Raw genomic sequence first — 22,096 nt, 5'->3', positions numbered from 1 at the left:
CCAGGCATTCTTTGCTCGGCTGAATCAGATGTTGCACCGCTAATGCAATCTGAATGCACATTCTTTGTGCCCCATTTATTTTAATGCTTCTGGGAGGGCACGGAGCCGCCATCGTCAGCAGCATCCCAGCAGCCGGCCATCCCTGTGCCTGCGGCTCTCTTTGTTCCGGCAGGAGCGACCTCTCAGGAACAGAGATTCTGTTTTTCAGCCAAAACAGACCATTTCCTGATACTTTCCCCCCCTTCCCCCCCCTTTTTTTTCCTAGAGTCCAACATTAGACAGCGATTTCCTTCCTCTCAGGAGCAGCACTGAGTGCTGCAGCTCACACACGTCAGCACACAGCCGAGGCGCTGCTTCACTGAGCTGCTCCTACACCCCATCTCCACAAGCTCTAGAAGAATGAACTGCTAAACCTGCTTTATGCTTTTGATGCATCTTTTATTGTAGCAGTGGCTAACATTTTTCAAGCATCCACGCTCGTTAAGTACCAATTACTAATTACTACTTCAAGAAAATCAGCCTGTACAGGAGAGTTATAACCTGAGAGCAGTGCAGAGGTGCACACAGACAGTAATCTGTTTAGAATGAAGTACAGATAAAAAAGCTTAATTAAGTGACTTCAAATGACTCAATCACACCTGTCAGCCTCGCAGCATTCAGGCAGCAATGTCTGATAAGCATTAATAAAATGAGCTTCACTGGTCAGTAGGAAAAAAAGACACCGCACAATAAAAATGAATCAACATAAACTGAAGTAGGAGAAAGTGGCTGAGTTGCTGATTTCCTCCTGTGGCTTCTGCGTCAGCTGGCTGAGCAGCACAGCACGCTCCTTGCTTAACCACGAGCCACCTCTTCTCCTCTGTATTCATATAACCTTACAGAAATGCTTTGTTTATGTCAAGGTTGTTCAAACTTAACGTTAAGGCCAGGAAGGTGTCAGGTTATCCAACCAAGAACTCATTCCCAAGCACTGCTGTCAGAGCTGTCTTTCCCCAGACAACCAAGGCTTTTCCTGTCCCTTATTCCCATATTTGCTAGGCTGGTGCAAAGTGACACAGCTCCACACAGCTCTCTCCAGCAGCACTCAGTGTGGATCCTGGCAGGACTGTGTGGGGAAGGAAGGCACCAGAGATGCTTTGGAAAGATAAACCCCATCATTTGAAGCGAGCCATCCCAATGTTCACTGTTGCCTTTTGGGGTTTTCCATTACAGTAACTGTTGCTGTTTCTTTATTTTTTTACTCTTCCCTTCAATGTCTCTCAGCACATCCTGCAGCTTCTTACAGTTCTGTGTCAGGAACACCAGGCTCTCTTTGAAGTTGCTGGTGCCACGCTCCCTGCAGACGTTCTCCAGCCCATCAAACCACTGCACAACCTTCTCCAGCTCAGCCTGCACGGCTCTCTGCTCCTCCAGCTCTGCATGCAGTGCCTGCCCGGCGGCCGCCTCGGCCCTGCACTGCTGCTGCAGCTGGGAGATCTCATCCTGCAGAGCACGGAACTCCTCCTGGCTGTAGGGGTACTGCTGGTGCACCCTGTCCTCGGGGAGCAGCACGTTGTCAGGGATGCTGAGCACCAGCTGCAGGAGCACCTCTTCCATCTTTCTGAAGAGCTGGTCGAAGCGGGCCTTCATGAAGTGCAGGAACTTCTCCGTGCTCCTGCGGATCTCGAAGCGGCTGATCTGGACGTCCGGCAGCGCCTCGAGTTTCTTCAGGATGACGCTCTCCACCACCACCATCATCTCGAAGAGGTAATCCTGGAACGCCAGGTAAATGCGCAGCATGCACGTCTGCGGGGTGAACCCGAAGAACTGCGTCTCGTAGGCCATGGGGTGGACCGACATGGCGGCGGGAGGGCGGCCCGGGGGGCGGCGAAGGGAGGGTGGTCGGGGCCTGGAAGTGCGCGGGGAGCCGAAGGGGAGCCGGTTCACCTCCTCGCGCCCTTACCACGGAAACTGGGACGGGAAGAAGCCGCTCCGGCTCCGCCACCGCCCGCCCGCCCGCCCGCTCCTCTCAGACGGCCCGATCTACTCAGGTCGAGCTTCCCGCTTCGTTCGAACTCCCTCAGAACGGCAGCCAATCAGCGACCAGAAGGTGGCGACGAGGATGGAAGCACCGACCAATCACCGAGCGCCCCAGCTCACGGGGGCGGGGAGCTTGTGGAGAAGGAGAGAGGCCGCGCTCTCCGCTCGGCCAATGAGGACGCAGCGTGGCTACGCGGGATGCGCGGGCTGCGCGTGGCTCGGCTGCCGATTGGCGGAGGGGCAGGAGAGGTGCGCGCATGCGCAAAGAGGAGGCGGAAGCGGAAGCAGCGCGGGGGCGCTAAGATGGCGTACCAGACCTTCCGGCAGGAGTACCTGCAGGTGCCGCCGGTGACGCGGGCCTACACCACAGCCTGCGTCCTCACCACCGCCGCTGTGGTGAGATGGGAAGCGGGGCCGGGGCCGCGGGGGGTTCCGTCAGCGAGGTGGTCCCGTCCCTTGTCCTCCCTTACGGGCGGTTCCGGGCGAGCAGCACCTCAGGGCCTCGGGGGGCTGGGAGGAACCGAACCCGCGAACGGCAGCGGGCGGCCGAGCCGTGATGAGGCCTTGTGCTGAAGATGTGCGCGCTGACTGCCGCGGTTCGGCTCTGCGCAGCACGGTGCTGATGGCTTGTTTGTGTTTGTGTTTGTGCAGCTCCTGCTCGGTGCATTGATTCGTTGTTCTGTTCTTTTCCAGCAATTAGAACTAATTACACCCTTCCAGCTGTATTTCAACCCCGAATTAATATTTAAACACTTTCAAGTAAGTGGCTCCTGATGTGTGAGAGGTTTTAAAGTAATCTGGTGAGCGTGTAAGTCTTCCTGAAGTGCAGTGCTGTAGGGGGCTGTCACTCCTCACACGGAGGAGATGAGTGCCTCTGAGCCCTGCTCTTACATTCACTGACTGTAAGGGAATTTTCTGTTACTTTGTTATTTTCTTTTCTGTGTAGCAATAAATTGTCACATCTAAATGCCTTGCATTTGTGTCCTTTCCAGGTATGGCGGTTAATCACCAACTACTTATTCTTTGGACCAGTCGGCTTTAATTTTTTATTTAACATGATCTTTTTGTATCCTTCATGACTTTTGTTTTTTCACTCCTTGGAAAGCAGAACTCCATAATGGCTCTGTGTGCAAGCAGGTTTAATTCTGCTCCGTGCCAAAGTTACCAAGAGTTCAGTAATGCTAGGTTAGCTGATGGCCTGGGCATCAACAGGATCTCTGTAACATATCAAGCACTCTGACATTTATTTCTGTGCTGTCATGAATCTGTTGTACAACTCAGGTCCTTCAGCTGAAATCCAGTTCTGAAATCCAAGGGAAAATTCCTAGTAATATTTCTGTCCTGGAATTGGCCACTCTGCTGAGGCACGCAGGATGAGGCAGTTAATTAACTAAACTGATACACAATCTTAAATCATATAAATGCAATCTTTTCCCACGGGATCTTTGTCTAAACTCATTTGTTGTCCAGTTTCCCTGACCTGTGACTTCAGATACCGTTACTGCCGGATGCTTGAAGAAGGCTCTTTTCGAGGTCGGACGGCAGATTTTGTATTTATGTTCCTTTTTGGAGGACTTTTAATGACCGTATCCTTTCTGTTTTTATTCCAACATACTGTAGTCAAGCAAAAGATAAGTGAAAGAGAACTCAAAATTTGCTGTTCATTTCTCTTAATTCTTAGATGAGAACGTTTTTCTTGTAGCATGAGAAGCAGTGGTATTTTTAAGTAGCTTTCAGTGCTTTGGACTGTCACTTCTATCAGACGTTAGGTTGATCTTTCACTCTTTTTGCTGCTTGACAGAATTATGGCAGTAGAATGGGGGACTGCTCAGGTGCGTAATCATGCCTAGGTTATCTAATTAATGCTTTTGCTTCAGTGGTTTCATGATGAATTTTATTTGTAAGTGTTTATTCATGCTCTGGATACACTGCATCCTGCCACAGGCGTTGACTTTGACCATAAATGTGGTTTACCTGAACCTGGGAAAGAAGGAAGAATTGCTTGGAAAACGTGGGATTATAGATCAAGCTGTCAAATTTTTCTCATGCTTGACCTCAAACTATTATTTGGTGAATTTCTTTAACTACCCATTGGAGATCTTTGGCCTGTTTGTCAACTTGGTGTTCTTGGGTCAGGCGTTCACAATAATGCTCGTGTACGTCTGGAGCCGCAGGAATCCCTACGTCCGTATGAACTTCTTTGGGCTTCTCATCTTCCAAGCTCCGTTCCTACCTTGGGTACTGATGGGCTTTTCACTGCTTTTGGGGAACTCCATCATTGTGGATCTCCTAGGTAAGGAGCTGTAAGAATCACAAGGCTAATGAAACAAGAAGCATGGGAGGGAAAAAAAAAACAACAAGAAAAACAGCCCCAAAGGCTGGTTGCCTCTTGTGGCTTAGTTAGTTAGTCTCGTGTAAAGGCAGTGCATTTGTACCAGGCGTTTCTGATTTCCAGACTCTAGCATATTTTGTGCTGTAACAATTAAAAGAGCTTCTGAGGCTTTGGCTCTTTTTTGCTTGAAATGTGCACAGATACACAATCTGATTACTGACACTTGATACAGAATGTAATACTGTTCTTATTAACTCAAGTGAAGCTGTAATATTGTTTTATAATGACAGCCTGTTTTGCCTGTGTTAATGTCTTACAGTGTAAGTTACACTCATCGTCTGAGACAACACGTTTCACTGGGTTTTGTATTTCTATACCTCATTATACATTCTGTGAAGAAAAGAGTGGGTGGTTTTTTTTTTTTTCCCTAAAAATTCTGAAGTATTTGTGAGGTGTACAGAAGTACTGGAAAATAACCATTTATATTTCTCCATGTACTAGGCATTGCAGTCGGGCATATATATTTTTTCTTAGAGGATGTCTTTCCCAATCAGCCTGGTGGCGGAAGGCTTCTGAGAACACCATCTGTGCTGTAAGTATTGCTTTCTGGTTTGGAACAGATAAAGAAGCAGTGCTTATGTGGAAAATGCTGTATAACTCGACCTAAGTGACTTCTAGTAAGCAAGGGAAGTCGAGTCAGAGCTGCAGTATGTCTGTACTTCTGTATCTAACTTGTGTGTTGCCAAACGAGGGAGGGGATCGGGTCAAGTGTGTAAGTGGAAGCTTTCTTACAGAGCGGAATGGCTGAGGGCTTTGTGAAGTGCTTGATTTGTTAATGCTTAGTAGTCGTTACAAACTTCTGCCTGTTGGTGGCACCAAAAGTGCGTGTGAGGAATAAGAATCCAGCTGTGTATGAACAGAGTAATTATTAAGTGAAATACAGCTATTACCATCCTCATTTCACAGCTTCGGCAGATGTCGCTGCTGGTGTTACTGAGTACTGCTCCTACTCGGTTTATGGATGTGCGTAGAATTGGAGCCGTCTAGGTTTTATTATTAAACGTGTATTCTCATGGAAAGAAAACAAACTGCTTTCTGCTTTCCAGGAAAGCAATATTTGATACACCAGAAGATGATCCTAATTACAATCCCTTGCCAGAAGAACGGCCGGGAGGATTTGCGTGGGGAGAAGGTCAACGTCTTGGAGGCTAATCAGATGGCTGTGCCAAAACCCAGCAGTGACTGGGAGAGATGAACCTGGAGTTCTGTCCCGGGGAATCCCTCATTCTCCATCGCAGAAAGAACACTCTTCATCAGCTCTATGGTTTTGAATACAAGCACTTTATGAAATGGCAGTCTAATCCAAGACACTTCCAGGCTACCAGTGTCTTCCTTAGCCGGGGAATTTACTGTGCTGGTAATGCGAATGTTAATCCAGTGGAGCCAAAAAACTTTAAACTGGAAACCATTTCCTGTCAACTTCAGTTAACAAGACCATGAGTACTTGTTTGAAGTGATTTCTAAAGCATTTTTTTTCAAGTTATTTGATACAGGAAACTATATGGGGAACTTTACAGGGGACAAAAAAGCCTTTTTTAACTCCTTTTTTAATTCTTGGATAAAACAGCTTCAAGATGGGTAAGAGTGCAAGTCCCTATTTCAGTGGTAAATGTTTTTTAGTCCGAGATGGTAGTGTCTCCAGTCTTGTTTGAAGTGTAAGAAATACATCATTCAACGTAAATCATTTTGGAACGTGCCTCTCTGTGAACACACTTGCAGGCTGTGACTACACTGTGATGGTTTTTCTCCCAGAAACTGTGTGTTGTGACAACCAGGTGTGACTCTGGTTGGCTAAATGGGGCCACACTGCCTGCCTCCTGCACAGGCACACTTCCAGCAGTCCTTACGTTCCTTGGAGCACTAGGAAGGAGTCTGTCTGGTGTTGAACTGTTCGAATATCTCAGATAATGAGTTGAATAAAATGTTTTCTGGATTTTCTTTTTGTTAATCTTTTGTATGATAGGCTGGAGGCAGGGATGGGTAAGCAAGCTTCTCCTGCAGCTGTCTCTGAGAACTGTGAAGAAAAAGGGTGGTACAGTGAGCATGGTAGGGGTGTCTGCGTGTGTCTGAAGTTTGGGGGGGAGGGCTGCAACACCGTGCAGCAACAGAACACCTCTATGGGTTTCCTTGGAGCTCTGTTGATTTATAAATACAAGGAAGTCCAAGAGCTCAGCTCATCTGCTTCAGCCACACTTGGACTCCATCTGTCCTGGATAGCGGAATTGATGAAAACCACCATTTCGTCCCGCGTTCAAGAGCTGTGGCGGTGCTCAGGAGGGCTGTGAGGGCGTGAAGGATCAGCCCGCCCCCAGCCCGCCCTCATCCTCTCCCAGCGCGCCGCGCGAAGGCGAGCACCACAAGATGGCGGCGTCGCGCCTCCGGCCGAGCGGCTGACGGTGCGGTCCCGCCATGCTGCCCGGCTCGCCCGCCGTTCCACGCCGGCCCCCGCTGCCGCCCGCCGCCTCGCAGCGCCGCGAGCTGCCCATCTTCCAGGCGCGGGGGCCTCTGCTCAGCCAGCTGCGGGGCCTGGAATGCGCCGTGCTCATCGGTGAGCGGCCGGGGCGGGGGTGGGGGGCGGCGCTGAGGTGACTGCCGTGAGGTAACGCTGCGTGAGGTGAGGTGCCGGCCCTGCGGAACTGCCGTGAGAATGAGTTGGAACCTTTTGTTTGAAGGTGCTCTAGATGGGAAAGCTCTGTTATCCCAGATCTCTGTCCAGTTCTGAGCTCCTCGGTTCAAAAAAGGGGACTCCTAGAGAGTCCAGCACTGGGCTGCAGAGGTGATCGGGGCCTGGAGCATCTCCCGTACAAGGAACCACTGAGGGGCCTGGCTTCAGCAGGGGGTTGGACCTCGTGATCCCCGGAGGTCCCTTCCAACCCCTGCAATTCTGATTCTATTCCCTTGTTGTTCTTCAGGAGAAACGGGCTCAGGAAAGACCACTCAGATCCCTCAGTATCTCTATGAAGCAGGAATTGGCCGCCAGGGCATCGTTGCTGTGACACAGCCTCGCAGAGTAGCAGCTATCTCCTTAGCTACCAGAGTCTCAGATGAGAAGAGGACGGAGCTGGGGAAACTGGTAGGTGCCTTCCCATGGTCTTTAGGGAGCTGTTTTAGTACTGCAGTGTCATTCATTGAATGGATAAGGTAAAAATGTTAAGAGTTGTAAGGGTGGTAGGCAGTCCTCTGTAATATGCTTGAATGGGAAAAACGGTTTTTGCTTTTTTTGTGGCTCAGGGGAGCCCATGTTTGTAGTTCTTTACTTGGTGATTATCTGTGTTCTCTTATTTGGATAAATACTGGTTAATGAATAAAACAGACAAAAAAAAGCCCTCACTTCTTTTCTTCCCTGCATCAGAAGTCAAGGAGAGCAAAGTGCTGAATCTTTGCTAGTCTGTGAACCTGTGGGAGACAAGTGGAGGAAAAGGATTTTGCATAAATAAAACCGTTCAGAGAGCATGCAGTAATTTCTAATGCCGGCTAAAAGAGAGGAAACCTGTAGTGTTTCTGATGAGATTTCAGCTGAGAAAAACCTAATGGGCTACAGTGCTGGGAGCTTCCTTTCGGTGTCACGTTGGTCTGGCTGATATGTGGCACTGTGCAGTTCTGCTCCGTGGTGCAGCACCAGTGAGAAATGTCAATTCTCTGTAACGATTGCTCCCTTAGGTTGGCTACACGGTGCGCTTCGATGACCTCACATCTGATGAAACTAGAATAAAGTTCTTGACGGATGGCATGCTGCTTCGTGAAGCCATTGGGGATCCTATATTGCGGAAGTACAGTGTTGTCATCCTGGATGAAGCCCATGAGAGGACAATCCATACTGATGTGCTCTTTGGAGTGGTGAAAGCTGCACAAAAGAAACGAAAAGAATTGGGCAAACTGCCCCTCAAGGTATGTTCGGCTAGGATGGCAGAGATGGGGCTTGGACTCTGTGCCTTATGAGCAACACCTGGAGTTTACAGTGTGTTTCAAATGTTAGCTTTACATATTTTCCTTTCCTGAAAAATCCCTTTAAATCTGAATAGTTCAGGGTGGCCAAATTACAGTGTGTTGCTGAGAGTGCCTTGGAGACAGGAGCTTTCTCTCTGTTATTGAAGCTGTATGAAAGGCTTGTACTGGGGGAGGACGTTGCACGTATGTGTCAGGTCATGATTTGGAGTGTGCAAGTACATGATAAACTGCATGAATGCACCTTGGTTTTGATGAGGAAGGCATGTAGGAAGACTGGTATGATCCTAGTGCAGTCTGTTCAACAGGCTGTTGTGCAACCTTGCTTTGTGTGCTCAGCTCTGTTAAATGTCAGAAGAGAATTTTACTGTGCCTTCTTGCTCATTTTCTCATACCAGCACATCACACTTGTTAAAGCTATCGGCTCTGGTATTATACAAGCAAAGATCATCCTGTCTCAAAGTCTGTGTGCTCTTTGCTGCTCTGAATCTGTACTGCAGCCTCAGGAAGCTGGCTATGGGTTAGCCCTGGCCATGAGTCTCCTGCTGGGTTTGAACTGCTGTGCTCACCCATTTTATGTTCATACTGTAGGTGATTGTCATGTCAGCTACGATGGATGTCGATCAGTTCTCCCAGTACTTCAATGGAGCTCCTGTTCTCTATTTAGAAGGCAGGCAACATCCCATTCAGGTCTTCTACACCAAACAGCCTCAGAGCGATTACCTCCAAGCAGCACTGGTGTCAGTCTTCCAGATCCACCAGGTATGGTCATCTCATCAAGTCTGCACCACCCTGGTGCCACAGATTGTCAGCTGGGGGGCTCAGGTTGCTGTGGCAAAGGCTCTGAGCCCATTTGGCCTGGAGATGGCTTGACCACTGAATCACAGGTGTCCCTGAAGTGCTCACTGCTTCCGCTGGGAAAAGTGGGTAACTGCAAAGTATGCTAGGTTTGTGAGTAGGAGTCTGTTCAAATAACAGTGAGATGGGATTAGATGTTTGAAGGCAGAACTGAAGGACAGTTAAATCATTTAATTAAAGTGCTTATTATTCTGCATCTAATGCTTTGCAGATGCTCTTGTTGGTAGAATTACAGTGCTTCTCTGTCAAGGCTGGAGTTGAAAAAAGACTGCTATGCAAAGCTCTCTGGTGTTAATTCATACAGAAATGTTTGTCTCACCTGAGTTTTTTTGTGTTTACTCATTTCTCGGTGCTTGCTGGCCCTCTCCCTGCATGTTTTGGACAGATATGTGAATTTGAGTGATTTCTTCATCCTCGTTAAGATCCAACACTGTAAAATGCTGTTTACCCTTCACCAATGGCGAATCCATTGGAATCTTAGGGCTGTTCCACCTTGCACAGAATGTGTCTTTTCTGTCTTACATGCTTTGCTGTCTTGCTAACAGGACAACATGTAGGAAGATTTGCTGATATCACAAGCTCAGCTCTCTCTCCATGTCCAATCTATTGTAACTTCTCACGTGCTTTTCCCTCTGGCTCCAGGAAGCACCCTCTTCTCAGGACATCCTCGTGTTTCTGACTGGTCAGGAGGAGATTGAAGCCATGACCAAAACCTGTCGAGACATTGCCAAGCACCTCCCTGATGGCTGCCCGCAGATGACAGTGATGCCTCTTTATGCTTCTCTGCCCTACTCTCAACAACTCCGAGTCTTTCAGGCTGTCCCCAAGGTGAGAGAATGTGGTGGACAATCAGAATAAGTTTGTCTGTTTGCTTGTGTGAGTGCTTGGGAAAAAAACCATAGAATTTCGGGTCTTATACAGTCTGTACTGATGGTCTGAATTGTCTCCACTGACTTCAGGTGGAATGATTCCAGAGTGATACAAGATGCTGCAGCTTTGATGGAGTTACGAGCCATAGGATAAGTTATCTGGGATCATGAAAAGAAGGAAAGATTAGGGAGAGGGAAAAAGGGCAGAGTGATTGAAATGTGCCTCGTTTTGTATGACTGTGTCAGTAGCACAGAAAGGAAGATGGCAGGCTTGCCAAATGCTAAGGAAGCCAAGCACCTGGATATGTTTAGCAGGGCCATAAGAAAAGGAAATTGTGCCAATTGCTTGGGACCTCCATATCAGCAGATAAACAGGAATTTGGCTCTTGCACTTGTGATAGAAATGGAACCAAAGTGGTTTAAAGATGCCCTGATAACTGTTCTGCTGGGTGGTGTATTTTGTTACAACAGCATAGGCACACGTTTCAGGATCTGATTAGGAGCTAGAGATGATCTTCATTTACAAGATCTGCTATAGCAAACATAACACATGATTGTAGCACACTGTAGTAGTATGAAGGCTTGACCCGTGCTGGCTGAAATCAGTGGCATTTCTCTACTGCAGCTGATCTGAGGTGGCTTTTGACTGCTTCAGTTTGCTCTTCCTCTTAGGGCTGCCGCAAAGTGATCCTCTCCACCAACATCGCAGAAACCTCCATCACCATTTCGGGTATAAAGTTTGTTGTGGACACAGGCATGGTCAAAGCAAAGAAGTACAACCCTGGTGAGGAACCCCGAGGAACAATGGAAATGCTGTTGTAGAAGTTTGGGTTTTTTGAAGCAATACGTCCCATTGGCAGCTGATGTAAAACACACTTTGCGCTGCCTCAGTTAACATCCCAGGTTTCTGATGTGTACAGTAGTTGGACAGGAAGCTCCTGGGATTTTTTGTTAACGAGCTAATGTTTTCCAAGGTCCTGCATTATGCAACCAGTGACAGAAATGATGCTTTTCCATACTCAGAAATTGGTCTGGAAGTGTTGGCAGTGCAGCGAGTGTCTAAGGCCCAGGCTTGGCAACGGACAGGGAGAGCAGGGCGAGAGGACAGTGGGATCTGCTACCGGCTCTACACTGAGGATGAGTTTGAGAAGTTTGACAAAATGACAGTACCTGAGATACAGAGGTGAGAGCACGTGATGGTGAAATGATTAATATCAAAGAATTGAGAGGTCTGGCCAGGGAGTTTTTCCTTTCAGTCAGAACTAGCAGTCTGTTATTACCTTCCCCACAGGGAAGGGTTAATGCAGGATTTGCCACTCCTGCAGGCTCCAGCAGAGTCATCTGCACGTTGTCCATTGGGGCACTTGGTAAAATACTTGAGAGTCCATCTGGAGGGTGGGTGCTTGGCTTTAAGAGGTCCAGCAAAACTGGAGGTAGGGTCTGACTGTTCAGGAAGTCAGGTTTCACCAGCTGTCATTGGACTGGTCTGCAGCCCTGGAATTGTCTCTTTCAAGTTAGAGCACAGATCTGAGAACTCTGTTCACTTTCTTCATGCTTTTAGGTTGTTTTGGGTTTTTTTTTTTATGCTGTTATCTGTCTATAAAATGAGGTAATTTCAGTTGTTTTTTTCTGCCTATGCAGGTGTAACTTGGCCAGTGTGCTGCTTCAGCTCTTGGCCCTGAGAATTCCCAACATACTCACCTTTGACTTCATGTCCAAACCATCTCCTGGTAAGTGCTTACATAAGCAGTCCTGGGGGAAAAATAAATGGAAAAATGAGTACCTAAAGAATAGCTTAAAAATAATGTCTTCAGGGCAGCCTGAAAAGTGTGGAAAGTGAGGGCTGTGAGAAGGGAGCAATCTCTCCCTGCTGCATCTGCTGGTGGTCCCAAAGTCTCAGGTTCACTCACTGCTCATCACAGCAGTCGTGGTCACAACAGAAAGCTGGAGAGCACAGCTTCCAAACAGAGCAGTGAGCACTTGCTGCTCATGAAGAACAATGCCACAGAAAGCCATAGAGAATCTCGCATGACTTCTGCTCAAAGCTAGAGATGGCAGCTTTAGTTTTGCTTGTTTTCTTGCTATGTAAATTGGAAAAGATGGTTGTTCTACTGGACAAAGGGGGTTGCATCACTGCTTGGGGCATTCGTTCCTCTAAACCAATAAACTGCAAGTGTTGTCCCTCTGGGCTGGGGAAAGAGTAGTGATGTTTGCTGCTGGTCCTTTCGCTTCGTGTCTGTCACAGCCCAAACCTTCTTGTTTTGACAGATGCTATCCAAGCAGCCATTGAGCAGCTGGACCTGCTGGGGGCTGTGGAGCGAAAGGAAGATCAGCTTGTGCTGACTCCCCTGGGAAGGAAGATGGCAGCCTTCCCGCTGGAGCCAAAGTTCTCCAAAGTAAGAACTGCAGAACTGCTTTTATTTCACCTACTTTCCCAGCACTGTTGGCATTTCTCTTTCAAATGCCTAAAAAGGCCTGGAATTTGGGGTGACTGCAGCTGTACCACTGTATTTGCAGTACATTAATGAAGCACAGCTTTTTTACAGCAGCTGTGCTGCTTTGCCCATCATTTGTTCATTTAAAGGAGATGTTTAAAAGCTGCTTTGTTTCCTCTGGCACATCTGAAGCTGAAACAGGGTCGATTCCCTTGCTATTTCTGGGATTGTCTGTAGCATGGTTTGACAGTTTGGGGATGTGTTTGATGCAGTAGTGAATTTTGGGCACCATGTTTGTGTTGTATCTGAAGTGAATGGTCTCGAGAAAGAGCACAGCAGTGCCTCTGAAAGGTGCTCACTGGTTCCTCAGGAGGACTTACAGCTGTCCCTAAGCCCAATTGTGTGTGAAATTGCTCTAAACAGTGCCTGGCAAAGTTCCCGGGCTGTCAGTGAACAGAGAGGCCTTCCCACCTGGGGTGTATTTGGTCAACCAGAAATCAATGTTGTTCTTTCCAGACCATCCTCCTGTCCCCAAAGTTCCACTGCACAGAGGAGATTCTGACCATCGTATCGCTGTTATCAGTGGACAGTGTCCTGCACAACCCCCCGGCACGGCGCGACGAGGTGCAGGCTGTCAGGAAGAAATTTATCTCCAGTGAGGGGGATCACCTCACCCTGCTCAACGTGTACAGAGCCTTCAAAAATGTCAGTGGCAACAAGGTAGGATGCTCTGAGGATTCCAGGGTTTGTGCTGGTGAGGAGTTCTTCTGGCTTGCAGCTGTGACATCTGCATCCTTCCAAAGCACCTGTGAGAACGGAGATGTTGCTCATGCTTTACAGATGGGCAGCAGAGGAAGTTGTTCCAGTGCCACAGGTTTCCCCAGAAGGGAACTGGTTACCAAAGTTGTGTGAGACCAGCTCTGTGATCAGAACCACATCACCTCCTTGCCTGGTTACAGCTGGAAGTGAGGGGGTGCTGGGAGTTGCTGCAAAACACCTGGACGTGTCCCATTCACTACAGAAACACCGAGCATATTTAAGAACAGATTTTTTATTTGTGCTCCTCTGTGAATTCCTTCAGTTGACTTGTAGATTAGCGTATCCCATTCTTGCAACATCTGTTACTCTCAGGTAATTTGTTTTTGCTGCCTGTGGGAGGGATACACAGTGCTGTTTTGCAGCTGGCAGTGACCTTGCAGAGCAGCTCTGAGTGGGAGGAGAACAACAGGCAGTTTCTTGGCACTGCGGGAAGGGGGAGTAATCAGGGGTAGCAGTGTGACAAGGAGATGAGTTAGCAGTTTTCTCTGAGAGAGACTGTGTGTATGAGGATTCCTCTTTGCATGGCATCCAAAGACAGTTGTGCTTCCTGGGTGAAGGAGCAATTCCTTTAACTCCTGATGCCTCTGCTGCAGGAATGGTGCAAGGAGAACTTTGTCAACGGCAGGAACATGATGCTCGTGTCAGACGTGAGAGCTCAGCTCAGGGACATTTGTGTGAAGGTAACTTGTTGTCATGCTGCGTTTCTCTATTTCTTCTGTTTGGTCTCCAAACTGATTTCTTTTGCATGATGTCCTAGGAGCAAGAAAATGTGGTTGTCCAGGCCAGCTGGATTATAACGTAATCTTGCCTGCTCTCAGAAGCCCGTTACAGTGGGGCTGTTTCCCCACTATTGTGCACGTACACACTTGTTCTTCAACACTGTGAGAATGACTGCCCACCCTTCAGACAAGTGCAGGTTTATACAGTGAGAACAAATAACAAACAGCATGCCTGCTGCTGTGGCCTCCAGCTCTCATCCAGGCTGCTGAGAAGGGAGGGTGGGCTTTTGGGGTGGGGAGGATGGGCTCAGTAGCATTGGAGGTTTAGGAGCCTGCAGGCCTTGCCAGGGCTGCTGCTTCCCTGCAAGGCATAGATGCCAACCCAGGTGGAGCAGCAGGCACAGCCTGTCTCATCCTTCACACAAGAAGGGCTCTTACAGCCTGCAAGTGGAGCCAGGGTAGTGCTTCAGCTTCAGTGCTTCAGCTAGCCCTGTAGGATCTGGCTCCCTGTCTTTTGGATTTAAGCCATCAGAGGGAAGATTGGGAAGCGATCTGTGCTGCCCGGCCTTGTTAGATGTGTTGTTAGGGATGTCTGTGCCCGTGCTGCGGGGTGCTGTAAGATGTGACCAGCTGCTTTGTCTCTCTGGCTGCCATCCAGCTATCCGTGCCCATGGAATCCTCCCGCTCTGACACCTCCAACATCCGCCGCTGCCTGGCTCACAGCCTCTTCATGAACGCCGCCGAGCTGCAGCCGGATGGCACCTACAGCACTGTGAACTCCCACCAGTTGGTGGCCATCCATCCCTCTTCTGTGCTCTTCCACTGCAAACCCTCCTGTGTGGTTTACAACGGGCTGCTGCACACCAACAAGTGCTACATGCGGGACCTGTGCGTGGTGGACGCAGACTGGCTGTACGACGCGGCGCCCGATTATTTCCGCAGGAAGCTCAGAGCAGCCAAGAACTGAGCCAGGCTGTGGGACCAGTGGGTGCAGGGCTCTAAGGCTCACTCTGAAGGACCGTTTGCTGTTTTGTAATGAGTGTACAGGAACAGCAGGGTTTTGACTTGCCCATCAGGTACAAACCTTGGAGGAAAATGGCTTCTCTGTGAGAGCCAGGCCTCACGGGTCTCCGTGGCTTTGAACAATCATCCTTTTAACAGTTTCTCTGTAAAAGGGGACCACAGAACATGCTGGGTGGGCATGAGGAGGGGGTGGCAGAAAGGGGCGCCGGTGTCTCGTGCCAGTCTTTAATGTTTGCTGAGATGTAACAGGCTTGTCTATGAGGAAACGAGAGCTCTTCTAGTAGACTTGATATTTTTTGATGATATTGTTTGTATTCTGAGCAGGTTTTATTGATGGGAAAAAAAAGAAAAATTTCTACATACAAAGAGAGAAAAAAAAAAAAAAGTACTGTTTTTCTTGTACAGTTTGTAGAAGGGAGGTGCCACGGCCCATTGCCTCCTCAGCTCTCCTTTGCTCTCACATCACGTTCACCGCTTCACCTGGGGTGACGCAGCTGCCGCTGTTGGGGCACGCAGCGCTGCTTCCCCTTCTCACTGCCTTCCTTCCTCCCCCCCCCCGCCCCCCCCCCCCCCCTTCTCCGCCGCCTTTCGAAGCTTCTCGGCTCCCCCACAAGGTCAGGCCGGGGGTGGGGCTCGAACCCGCGCCGCAGCGCGAGAGGCGGAGCGCCGGAAGCGGCCGGAGCACTTCCGGGTCAGCTGCCTCTCCCCGTCTCGCCATGCTGCTCGCACGAGCCCTACGCGCCGCCGCCTCGCTGCGCCCCGCGCTGCCCCCGCGCCGCCCGCTCTCGTCCCTCCCGCCCCGCGCCCTCCTGCAGCCGCCGCCCTTGGCGCGCTCTCTCTGGCAGCGGAGCGATGGCGGCGGGTGGCGGGCGGCGCTGCTCCGCCCGCGGCGGGGCTCTGCTGGCGCCGTGTCCTGCGGCTGCGGCGGGCTGCACACCGAGGGTGAGCGGGGGGAGAGCGGGGGAGCGGCGGGCCCGCGCAGCACGTGGGGTTGGCTGGGGGGAGGGCGGTCGCCGTGCTCAGCTCTTCTCTCCCGCCGCAGGGGACAAAGCGTTCGCGCAGTTCCTGACTGATGAAATCAAGGAGGAGCGGAAGATCCAGAAGCACAAAGCGCTGCCCAAAGTGTCCGGCGGCTGGGAGCTGGAGGTGCACGGCACCGAGGCCCGGCTGGTGCGCAAAGTCGCCGGGGAGAAGTGAGCGCCAAAGTTCCAAACGTGAGCGATGCGGGCGGTGGTTTCCGAACGCAGACGGCCTTAACTCTTCCGTGTCCTTTGTAGGATAACGGTTACGTTCAACATCAACAACAGCATCCCGCCCGCGGTGGACGACGAAGCACCGGAGGAGCAGAAACCTGACGAGCAGGAGGAGGTGGGCACGGAGCAGAGCAGGGCGAGGGGATTCCCCAAAGGGTTTTCGCTTTGTTTTTCTCTCTCACTCGATTTTTGGGTGTGGGAACACATGGAGGGCAGTGGGGCAGCTGGGTCCGGGGGAGAGCGGCCCTGGGAGCCCCCCATGTGCCCTTCCCCAGCTCCCAGTGCAGGTGCCTCGTGCCTGCTCAGCCCTCAGCACTGATGGGTGCTTCTCTCCTTCAGCCCGATATCACATCGACTCCGAACTTCGTTGTGGAAGTCATTAAGGACGATACGAAGCAGACCCTTGTGCTTGATTGCCATTACCCCGAGGATGAGGTGAGCTCTGGGTGTTTCCTGCTTTCTGCTGCAGTGTAACTGTGCCACTGCTGCTCATAGTCCCATAGTTTTATGAGTGTGCAGAAAATGCAGTCTCCTTTTATCTTTTCTGCTAACACAGAATCTTTATCTTTGTAATCGTGTTCCTTTCTGCTCATGTCCTGACCTGGCTTTCTGATCAGCTCACTGAGTGGTGGTAGAGGAGGGAGAGAGGCACAGCAGTGTGACCAGCATGGCAAACTGACATGGGACAAACATAAGAATGACCCAAACACAACAGATTTCATGCAGTGCTGCACTAGCTTGCAAATCTCACTGCTATGAGGTGTTGCAAAGTGAGGCAGAGATTTCTTTATTTAAAAACCAAACAAAGGAGGGAGAACATATAATTGAGAGCTACGGACTGATCTGTGTGGTTTATTTTGCAAACTGTAGCAGATGACTGCTGTCTGCTGGCGGTGCTGGGAGGGGAGAAGAGCAGCTTTAAGTACGGGTTAAGTACCTGAGGTTTTGCCTGCAGCATTGTATTCCCAGCTTGGGATGAAGCAGCTGATGGTGCCCTGTAATTAGAGCTAATATGTCTTGTGTCTCATTTCCTGTTTCAGGTTGGCCACGAGGGAGAGGAAGAAAGTGACATTTTCACTATTAGGGAGGTCAGCTTTCAGCCCACTGGAGAATCAGATTGGAAGGACACCAACTACACCCTCAATACAGATTCCCTCGACTGGGTAAGTGCTGCTGGCATGGCTGTGGGCTGCACAGGGCACTTTGCCTTTTCTTGCCTGGCTCTCCACTCACTCCTCAGTTAGCATGGATCCTGTCCTTTGTGTTTCAGCCTGGGATGGACACTCTGAAAGCAATTCCAGCTGTATTATGCTGCAGAGATGCTTTGACAAAATATGTTTTAATTTCTTTTTAAGCTCTGTTGCTTATCAGATAGCACATGCAGGCATCTTTCTTTTCTAAGTTTTCCCGTTATGTTTTTGTAGTGGTGACTCTAAAAACTGCCATCCCAGAACTTGGCATCCACTCATGTATTCTCAGTGCCAGGCTTGCAAAAGGTTCATTCTTAGCTGGGGACCGTGCATTGTGTGATTAAAACTTTGCTCTTTGAAAGCACTGATATTAGACTGCTTAGTGGGTATTAGAATATCCCACAGTGCTGCTTCTAATTCAGATTTGTAAGATTTATGTTTTACTCCTATTCCAGAAGTCCAAAATGAACCATTTGTTTACTGTTACTTGTCTCAGGCAGTATGACAGCATGCTGCACTAAGCAGTGCTAAATCTGTTCCTGTGAGGAGCAAGAGGGGGAGCCCACAAGCATGAATGTATTGCAGTAAAGATTTGAAGCAAGAAAAAATGGTGTACAGATAGTGAAAGATCGAGTCTCTCAAACAGAGACACCAGCTACTCCCCTTTCCACATACTGCCCACACAGCGTGCCCTCATGACCCCATGGCATTACACAGAGGGGAGGCAGAGCTCAGTGTGCGTGGGCTCCTATGGTCCCTTTTATCAGCTCCAGGACACAGCTTGGCCTGATGGGATGGGAAACAGTGAGACCAGCTACAGTCAGACATCTCAGAAGCAAGACATCCCCAGCTGTGCTCTGCTAAGGCTGTTTTCTGTTCCTTGCTTGCAGGCTCTGTACGACCACTTAATGGATTTCCTGGCTGATCGAGGGGTGGATAACACATTTGCTGATGAGTTAATTGAGCTCAGCACTGCACTGGAGCACCAGGAGTACATTAAATTCCTTGAAGACCTTAAAAGCTTTGTCAAATGTCAGTAGGCTAGGAAACCAGTGTCAAGTGTGGGCATTACACAGCAGTGCTCCAGCAGTACCACAGTGTACCTTCACAACAGAGACAGAGAGTGAGTAACTGAATTTGAAAGTGAGCATCATGGGAGAGTGAGGAGCCTCACTTGTATTTTGGGATTTGTATTTATGTTATGTTGCAGCCCAGATCAAGTTCTCAGACATTCAAGTCTGGACCTGCCTCACCCTACCTGCTGGATTTTGTACCGTTAGGAATGAATGTGAGAAATAAAATCTGTTCAACAACTCCCTGCAAAAATAGTGGTTTTTCTTCATGCTGCTCAGTTGCCATAAAAAGTGATATTTGTGTGTGTCCTGAGAAGTTAAGCATCTGGCTGTGCAGCTGGTCTGTTACCCAGAGTTTTCTCCAGGGCTGCTGTAGCTCCTTCAGGCACTGAAATTGCCTTCCTATCAGCAGCGCTGTGGCTGTCGGAGGAATTTTGCTGGCTAGGTGATGCTGATGTATGTGATTGCATTTCTGGGGCAAGGTGTAGTGGCAGCAGGGGTATGACTGAAATCATGGTTGCCTGACTCTGAGTTGTTTTAAACAGGAAGGTGCTTCCACAGCTATTAGTGTTAATGCATCTGCCTTAGAAAAATACTGCAGAGAAGCTGGAGAGCTTTCCTTGCGGGATGATTCGAGTTGTGTGGATGCTGAATGTCAGAAGCAGGGCAGGGTGGCAGCTGTGGGCTTCTACTCAAACTGCTGTCTCTGTGTGTTGCCTCAAGGTCTGATAAGTCCCAGTGGCAGAGCAGAAGGTGCTCCTGCTGTGTTTGGGAAGTGCACAACATGTGGCCATGCATTAAAGAGCTGCCTGTACTTCAGCTTGAAGGCACCCAAGGGCAGAACAACGAGAAGAGGCAGAATAGGTCATGACTACTTGGTGCCTCTCTATTGATTCAATGCTTCTTACTAATCCTGAGTGTAGTGAGATTGTAAGGAGGCACCTGTTTTTAGAACAGAACGATACATTAAAAACACTGTCAGGGACCAGAAGCTAAATACAAAGTCCAATGCAAGCTGTGAAATCAGTGATACATTGTTGAAGATGATATGAAGGATGAAATATTTATTATAAAACATAGACTGTGCCATCAAAAGTGCAGGTTAAGGCAGTAGCACTGCCCTGAAGTATTTCTGACACAGCAGACATGAGTATATATATACATTAGAAAACAATAGCAGCTCTAGGTTGAGTTTCTGGTCTTGAAGTCACTGAAAAAGCAGCAGCTGAAGCAACTTATAGGAGAATCATCCAAAAGTCACAGACCTTAAAAAGGTAAGGTTAAGTTGAACTGACAAGCTGTAGTAACATAAAAGATGAATATTCATGTTTAAGATTGAAATGCTCTGCTCCTAACACTTCCCAGCATGCAGCCATTAGAACACTGTGTGCACACAAGTAGGTTCACATGTTTGAGCCAGAAGGAACTTTGAAAGATCCCATAACCCAGCAGGGACAGTACAGTGTAATTCAGCTGTTTTGTTACTGGTGGCCATACTAAAACCACTTCCAAAAAGGCATGTGGAGAAGCAGTAATGCAAACCCCTCGGATCAGTGGACTTGTGGCTTCTGTCCACGTAACTGAGAGGTGGATCCAAGCAGGAATCTGACACCCGACTCACCAGACAGGTCATGAGAAGACTGGCTTCCTCCTCCATTCCACTGGTAACTGTGAACTCCGGACTGTGAAGGCACCTGTGACCGTGCTCTGTTATAGTGTTTTCCAGAAGTGACCGAAGCTTCTCTTCCGTCATATCCTGGGGGGAAAAAAAAGGGGTAAGAAGAAATCTTACTCATAAGAGGCAGCTTTCAGCCATGGACCTCACCGTGCATCACTCACAGCACAGCTCACCTGGGCAGGGACATCCAACCCACACTGGCAAAAAACTGAGTGGCTCCTCACAGTCAGATGGTTCCTAAAAAAGACACACAGTGAGCATCCTCACAACACTCTTCTTCCATCTTGTTGAAATCCCCTGCCTTTGTTTGCCTGCTGTTTTGCCTGTTTCCAAACCCAAACTGCTGCAATGTGGAGGATCTCATTGCAGTGCTGAGGGCTTTCTTACTTTCTGCACACTGGGCAGATGATTTTGTTGCTGGCATCCAAGCCATCGAGGATTGCATTGAGACATTCTTCATCAAACTGCAGACTTCGCTCATATTCTTCTATAACCAATTGTTCTGGAGGAAAAAGAAAAGACAACAAAAAGCAAACAGAGCAACAAAACAACTCACATCTGTTATCAACTTTAGGCAAAGCTAAAGCACACGTGGAGCTGCTGTGGGGATGCAGGCTGGGGCAGCCCCGTATTGCTGAGCTTTTCACTTTGAATCAGATTTCTGTGCTCATGAAAGTCATTGCTATGAACCCACTTTTTCCTACAGCCTTCAGCAATCTCAGCGGGGTGACTGTAACACTTTCCAGCCAACAATTCAGAAGTGTTCTGAGTTCATTTATGTGGGCTCCCACAGCTCCCAAGCAGCGCTGCCTCGCGTAGCTCCTCATAGAGCTTCAGATGCTGCTTGAACTCCTGAAACTCTCAGAACACTTTCAGTGCATCAGAGGGGCTGCAGAGACAAAGGTTGTTTCCCCCACATCGCGTGGTTTATAGGAACAGAGTTACACCCTCAGCAGGATGAGGCCAGCAAGTAACAGCACGGCTCCGAGAAGAGTCAGGAAAAGCACTGAGAAGTTACCTTGCAGGATCAGCTCCTGCTGGATTTCATCCAGCACCGCCAGCTCGTCCGGATCCTCGGGCATCTGAAAAGCACAGCGCTGCGGTTGTGGCCGCGTGCTCAGCTGGCCGAGCTGCCGCCGGGACGGAGATCCCGAAGCTCATCGTTCTGCTCGGTAACACAGAGACGCAGCACCGAGGAGCGGCCTTCAATCGCTCGCGGTTTGCCCGGTTCGGGGACGGCGCCGCTTCAAAGCACGGCTGAAGAACGGCGACGGAGCGGAGCCGATCCCCGTCCCGAACCCCGGCGCTTCCCCCGAGCCGCGCCGCCCCGCACCGACCTGCCGCAGCGCGCGCTGCCCGCGATCCCCCGGCGCGCCGCATTCGGCCTGCAGGCTCTGCCACTCTCGCTCCATCACCTCCGGCACCAGCAGCGCGCCGGGGCCCGGCCCGGCCCGGCGGTAGCGGTGCAGCAGCCGCTCCCGGCTGCTCCTCAGGCGCTCCAGGCAGCGCTGCGGGGAGCGGCGGCGCCGCGTCAGGGCCGGGAGCTCTCATCCCGCGCCTCGGGGCGAAGGAACGCGGAGAGAGCTCGGCGGAGGGGAAGCGGGGCCGGGGAGGTGCGGTTGGGGCCTCGCCCCGCTCACCCGCCGGTACGTCTCCTTCCATGGCGGCGCAGCGGGGCTCTTGTACAGCGCCCGGTGCCCGCCGAGCGGCGCCTCCATCGCTCGCCGCTGGCACGTGACTGCGGCCCGGGGCGCGCCGGGAAACGTAGTTCGACGGGAGTGCGCGGGAGGCTGTGGTTGGAGTGACGTCATTCCGCTCGGCGC

The 22,096-nt window shown here is 49.9% G+C and overlaps 5 protein-coding genes across 5 annotated transcripts; 3 read left to right on the top strand and 2 right to left on the bottom strand.

Moving 5' to 3' along the window:
• Window positions 1–270: 270 nt before the first annotated feature.
• Window positions 271–1,993, bottom strand: MIS12 (MIS12 kinetochore complex component). The gene has a single exon (XM_048966816.1). The coding sequence runs from the start codon at window positions 1,837–1,839 to the stop codon at window positions 1,207–1,209; it is 633 nt and encodes a 210-aa protein (XP_048822773.1). The 5' UTR covers window positions 1,840–1,993; the 3' UTR covers window positions 271–1,206.
• Window positions 1,994–2,251: 258 nt separating this feature from the next.
• Window positions 2,252–6,344, top strand: DERL2 (derlin 2). The gene is made up of 7 exons (XM_048966991.1): window positions 2,252–2,415; window positions 2,713–2,778; window positions 3,012–3,085; window positions 3,512–3,605; window positions 4,117–4,312; window positions 4,853–4,943; window positions 5,458–6,344. Exons 1-7 carry the CDS (start codon window positions 2,323–2,325, stop codon window positions 5,561–5,563), a joined length of 720 nt encoding a protein of 239 aa, XP_048822948.1. The 5' UTR covers window positions 2,252–2,322; the 3' UTR covers window positions 5,564–6,344.
• A 411-nt stretch (window positions 6,345–6,755) lies between these two features.
• On the top strand, window positions 6,756–15,472 carry DHX33 (DEAH-box helicase 33). Its single transcript, XM_048966956.1, has 12 exons — window positions 6,756–6,959; window positions 7,324–7,484; window positions 8,072–8,299; window positions 8,948–9,118; window positions 9,857–10,042; window positions 10,756–10,867; window positions 11,107–11,266; window positions 11,725–11,813; window positions 12,352–12,479; window positions 13,035–13,238; window positions 13,931–14,017; window positions 14,715–15,472. Exons 1-12 carry the CDS (start codon window positions 6,821–6,823, stop codon window positions 15,021–15,023), a joined length of 1,974 nt encoding a protein of 657 aa, XP_048822913.1. The 5' UTR covers window positions 6,756–6,820; the 3' UTR covers window positions 15,024–15,472.
• Window positions 15,245–18,836, top strand: LOC125703179 (complement C1q binding protein). The gene is made up of 7 exons (XM_048967313.1): window positions 15,245–15,251; window positions 15,674–16,021; window positions 16,122–16,272; window positions 16,357–16,447; window positions 16,672–16,767; window positions 17,373–17,495; window positions 18,413–18,836. The coding sequence occupies exons 1-7, from the start codon at window positions 15,245–15,247 to the stop codon at window positions 18,560–18,562; spliced, it is 966 nt and encodes a 321-aa protein (XP_048823270.1). The 3' UTR covers window positions 18,563–18,836.
• An 808-nt stretch (window positions 18,837–19,644) lies between these two features.
• Window positions 19,645–22,051, bottom strand: RPAIN (RPA interacting protein). Its single transcript, XM_048966525.1, has 7 exons — window positions 21,914–22,051; window positions 21,611–21,781; window positions 21,292–21,355; window positions 20,661–20,775; window positions 20,447–20,510; window positions 20,217–20,351; window positions 19,645–19,860 (listed from the first exon to the last, which is right to left on the bottom strand). The coding sequence occupies exons 1-7, from the start codon at window positions 21,989–21,991 to the stop codon at window positions 19,831–19,833; spliced, it is 657 nt and encodes a 218-aa protein (XP_048822482.1). The 5' UTR covers window positions 21,992–22,051; the 3' UTR covers window positions 19,645–19,830.
• Between the last annotated feature and the right edge of the window lie 45 nt (window positions 22,052–22,096).

The sequence above is a fragment of the Lagopus muta genome, chromosome 20, assembly GCF_023343835.1.
Source record: "Lagopus muta isolate bLagMut1 chromosome 20, bLagMut1 primary, whole genome shotgun sequence".
Taxonomy (NCBI): Eukaryota; Metazoa; Chordata; class Aves; order Galliformes; family Phasianidae; genus Lagopus; species Lagopus muta.
Note: the sequence above shows the minus strand (reverse complement) of the source record. Positions and strands in the feature narration are given on the sequence as shown.

Excerpts from the sequence above, each read along its gene's own strand:
- MIS12 (XM_048966816.1), bottom strand. The coding sequence starts at position 1,839 with ATGTCGGTCCACCCCATGGCCTACGAGACGCAGTTCTTCGGGTTCACC.
- DERL2 (XM_048966991.1), top strand. The coding sequence starts at position 2,323 with ATGGCGTACCAGACCTTCCGGCAGGAGTACCTGCAGGTGCCGCCGGTG. Across the intron at positions 2,416-2,712 it reads TCCTCACCACCGCCGCTGTG|CAATTAGAACTAATTACACC; the intron begins GTGAGATGGGAA and ends GTTCTTTTCCAG. Across the intron at positions 2,779-3,011 it reads TAATATTTAAACACTTTCAA|GTATGGCGGTTAATCACCAA; the intron begins GTAAGTGGCTCC and ends TGTCCTTTCCAG.
- DHX33 (XM_048966956.1), top strand. The coding sequence starts at position 6,821 with ATGCTGCCCGGCTCGCCCGCCGTTCCACGCCGGCCCCCGCTGCCGCCC. Across the intron at positions 10,043-10,755 it reads TCTTTCAGGCTGTCCCCAAG|GGCTGCCGCAAAGTGATCCT; the intron begins GTGAGAGAATGT and ends TCTTCCTCTTAG. Across the intron at positions 13,239-13,930 it reads AAAATGTCAGTGGCAACAAG|GAATGGTGCAAGGAGAACTT; the intron begins GTAGGATGCTCT and ends CCTCTGCTGCAG.
- LOC125703179 (XM_048967313.1), top strand. Across the intron at positions 16,022-16,121 it reads CGGCGGGCTGCACACCGAGG|GGGACAAAGCGTTCGCGCAG; the intron begins GTGAGCGGGGGG and ends CTCCCGCCGCAG. Across the intron at positions 16,768-17,372 it reads GCCATTACCCCGAGGATGAG|GTTGGCCACGAGGGAGAGGA; the intron begins GTGAGCTCTGGG and ends TTCCTGTTTCAG.
- RPAIN (XM_048966525.1), bottom strand. The coding sequence starts at position 21,991 with ATGGAGGCGCCGCTCGGCGGGCACCGGGCGCTGTACAAGAGCCCCGCT. Across the intron at positions 21,782-21,913 it reads GGAAGGAGACGTACCGGCGG|CGCTGCCTGGAGCGCCTGAG; the intron begins GTGAGCGGGGCG and ends CGCTCCCCGCAG. Across the intron at positions 20,352-20,446 it reads GGTTGGATGTCCCTGCCCAG|GATATGACGGAAGAGAAGCT; the intron begins GTGAGCTGTGCT and ends TTTTCCCCCCAG.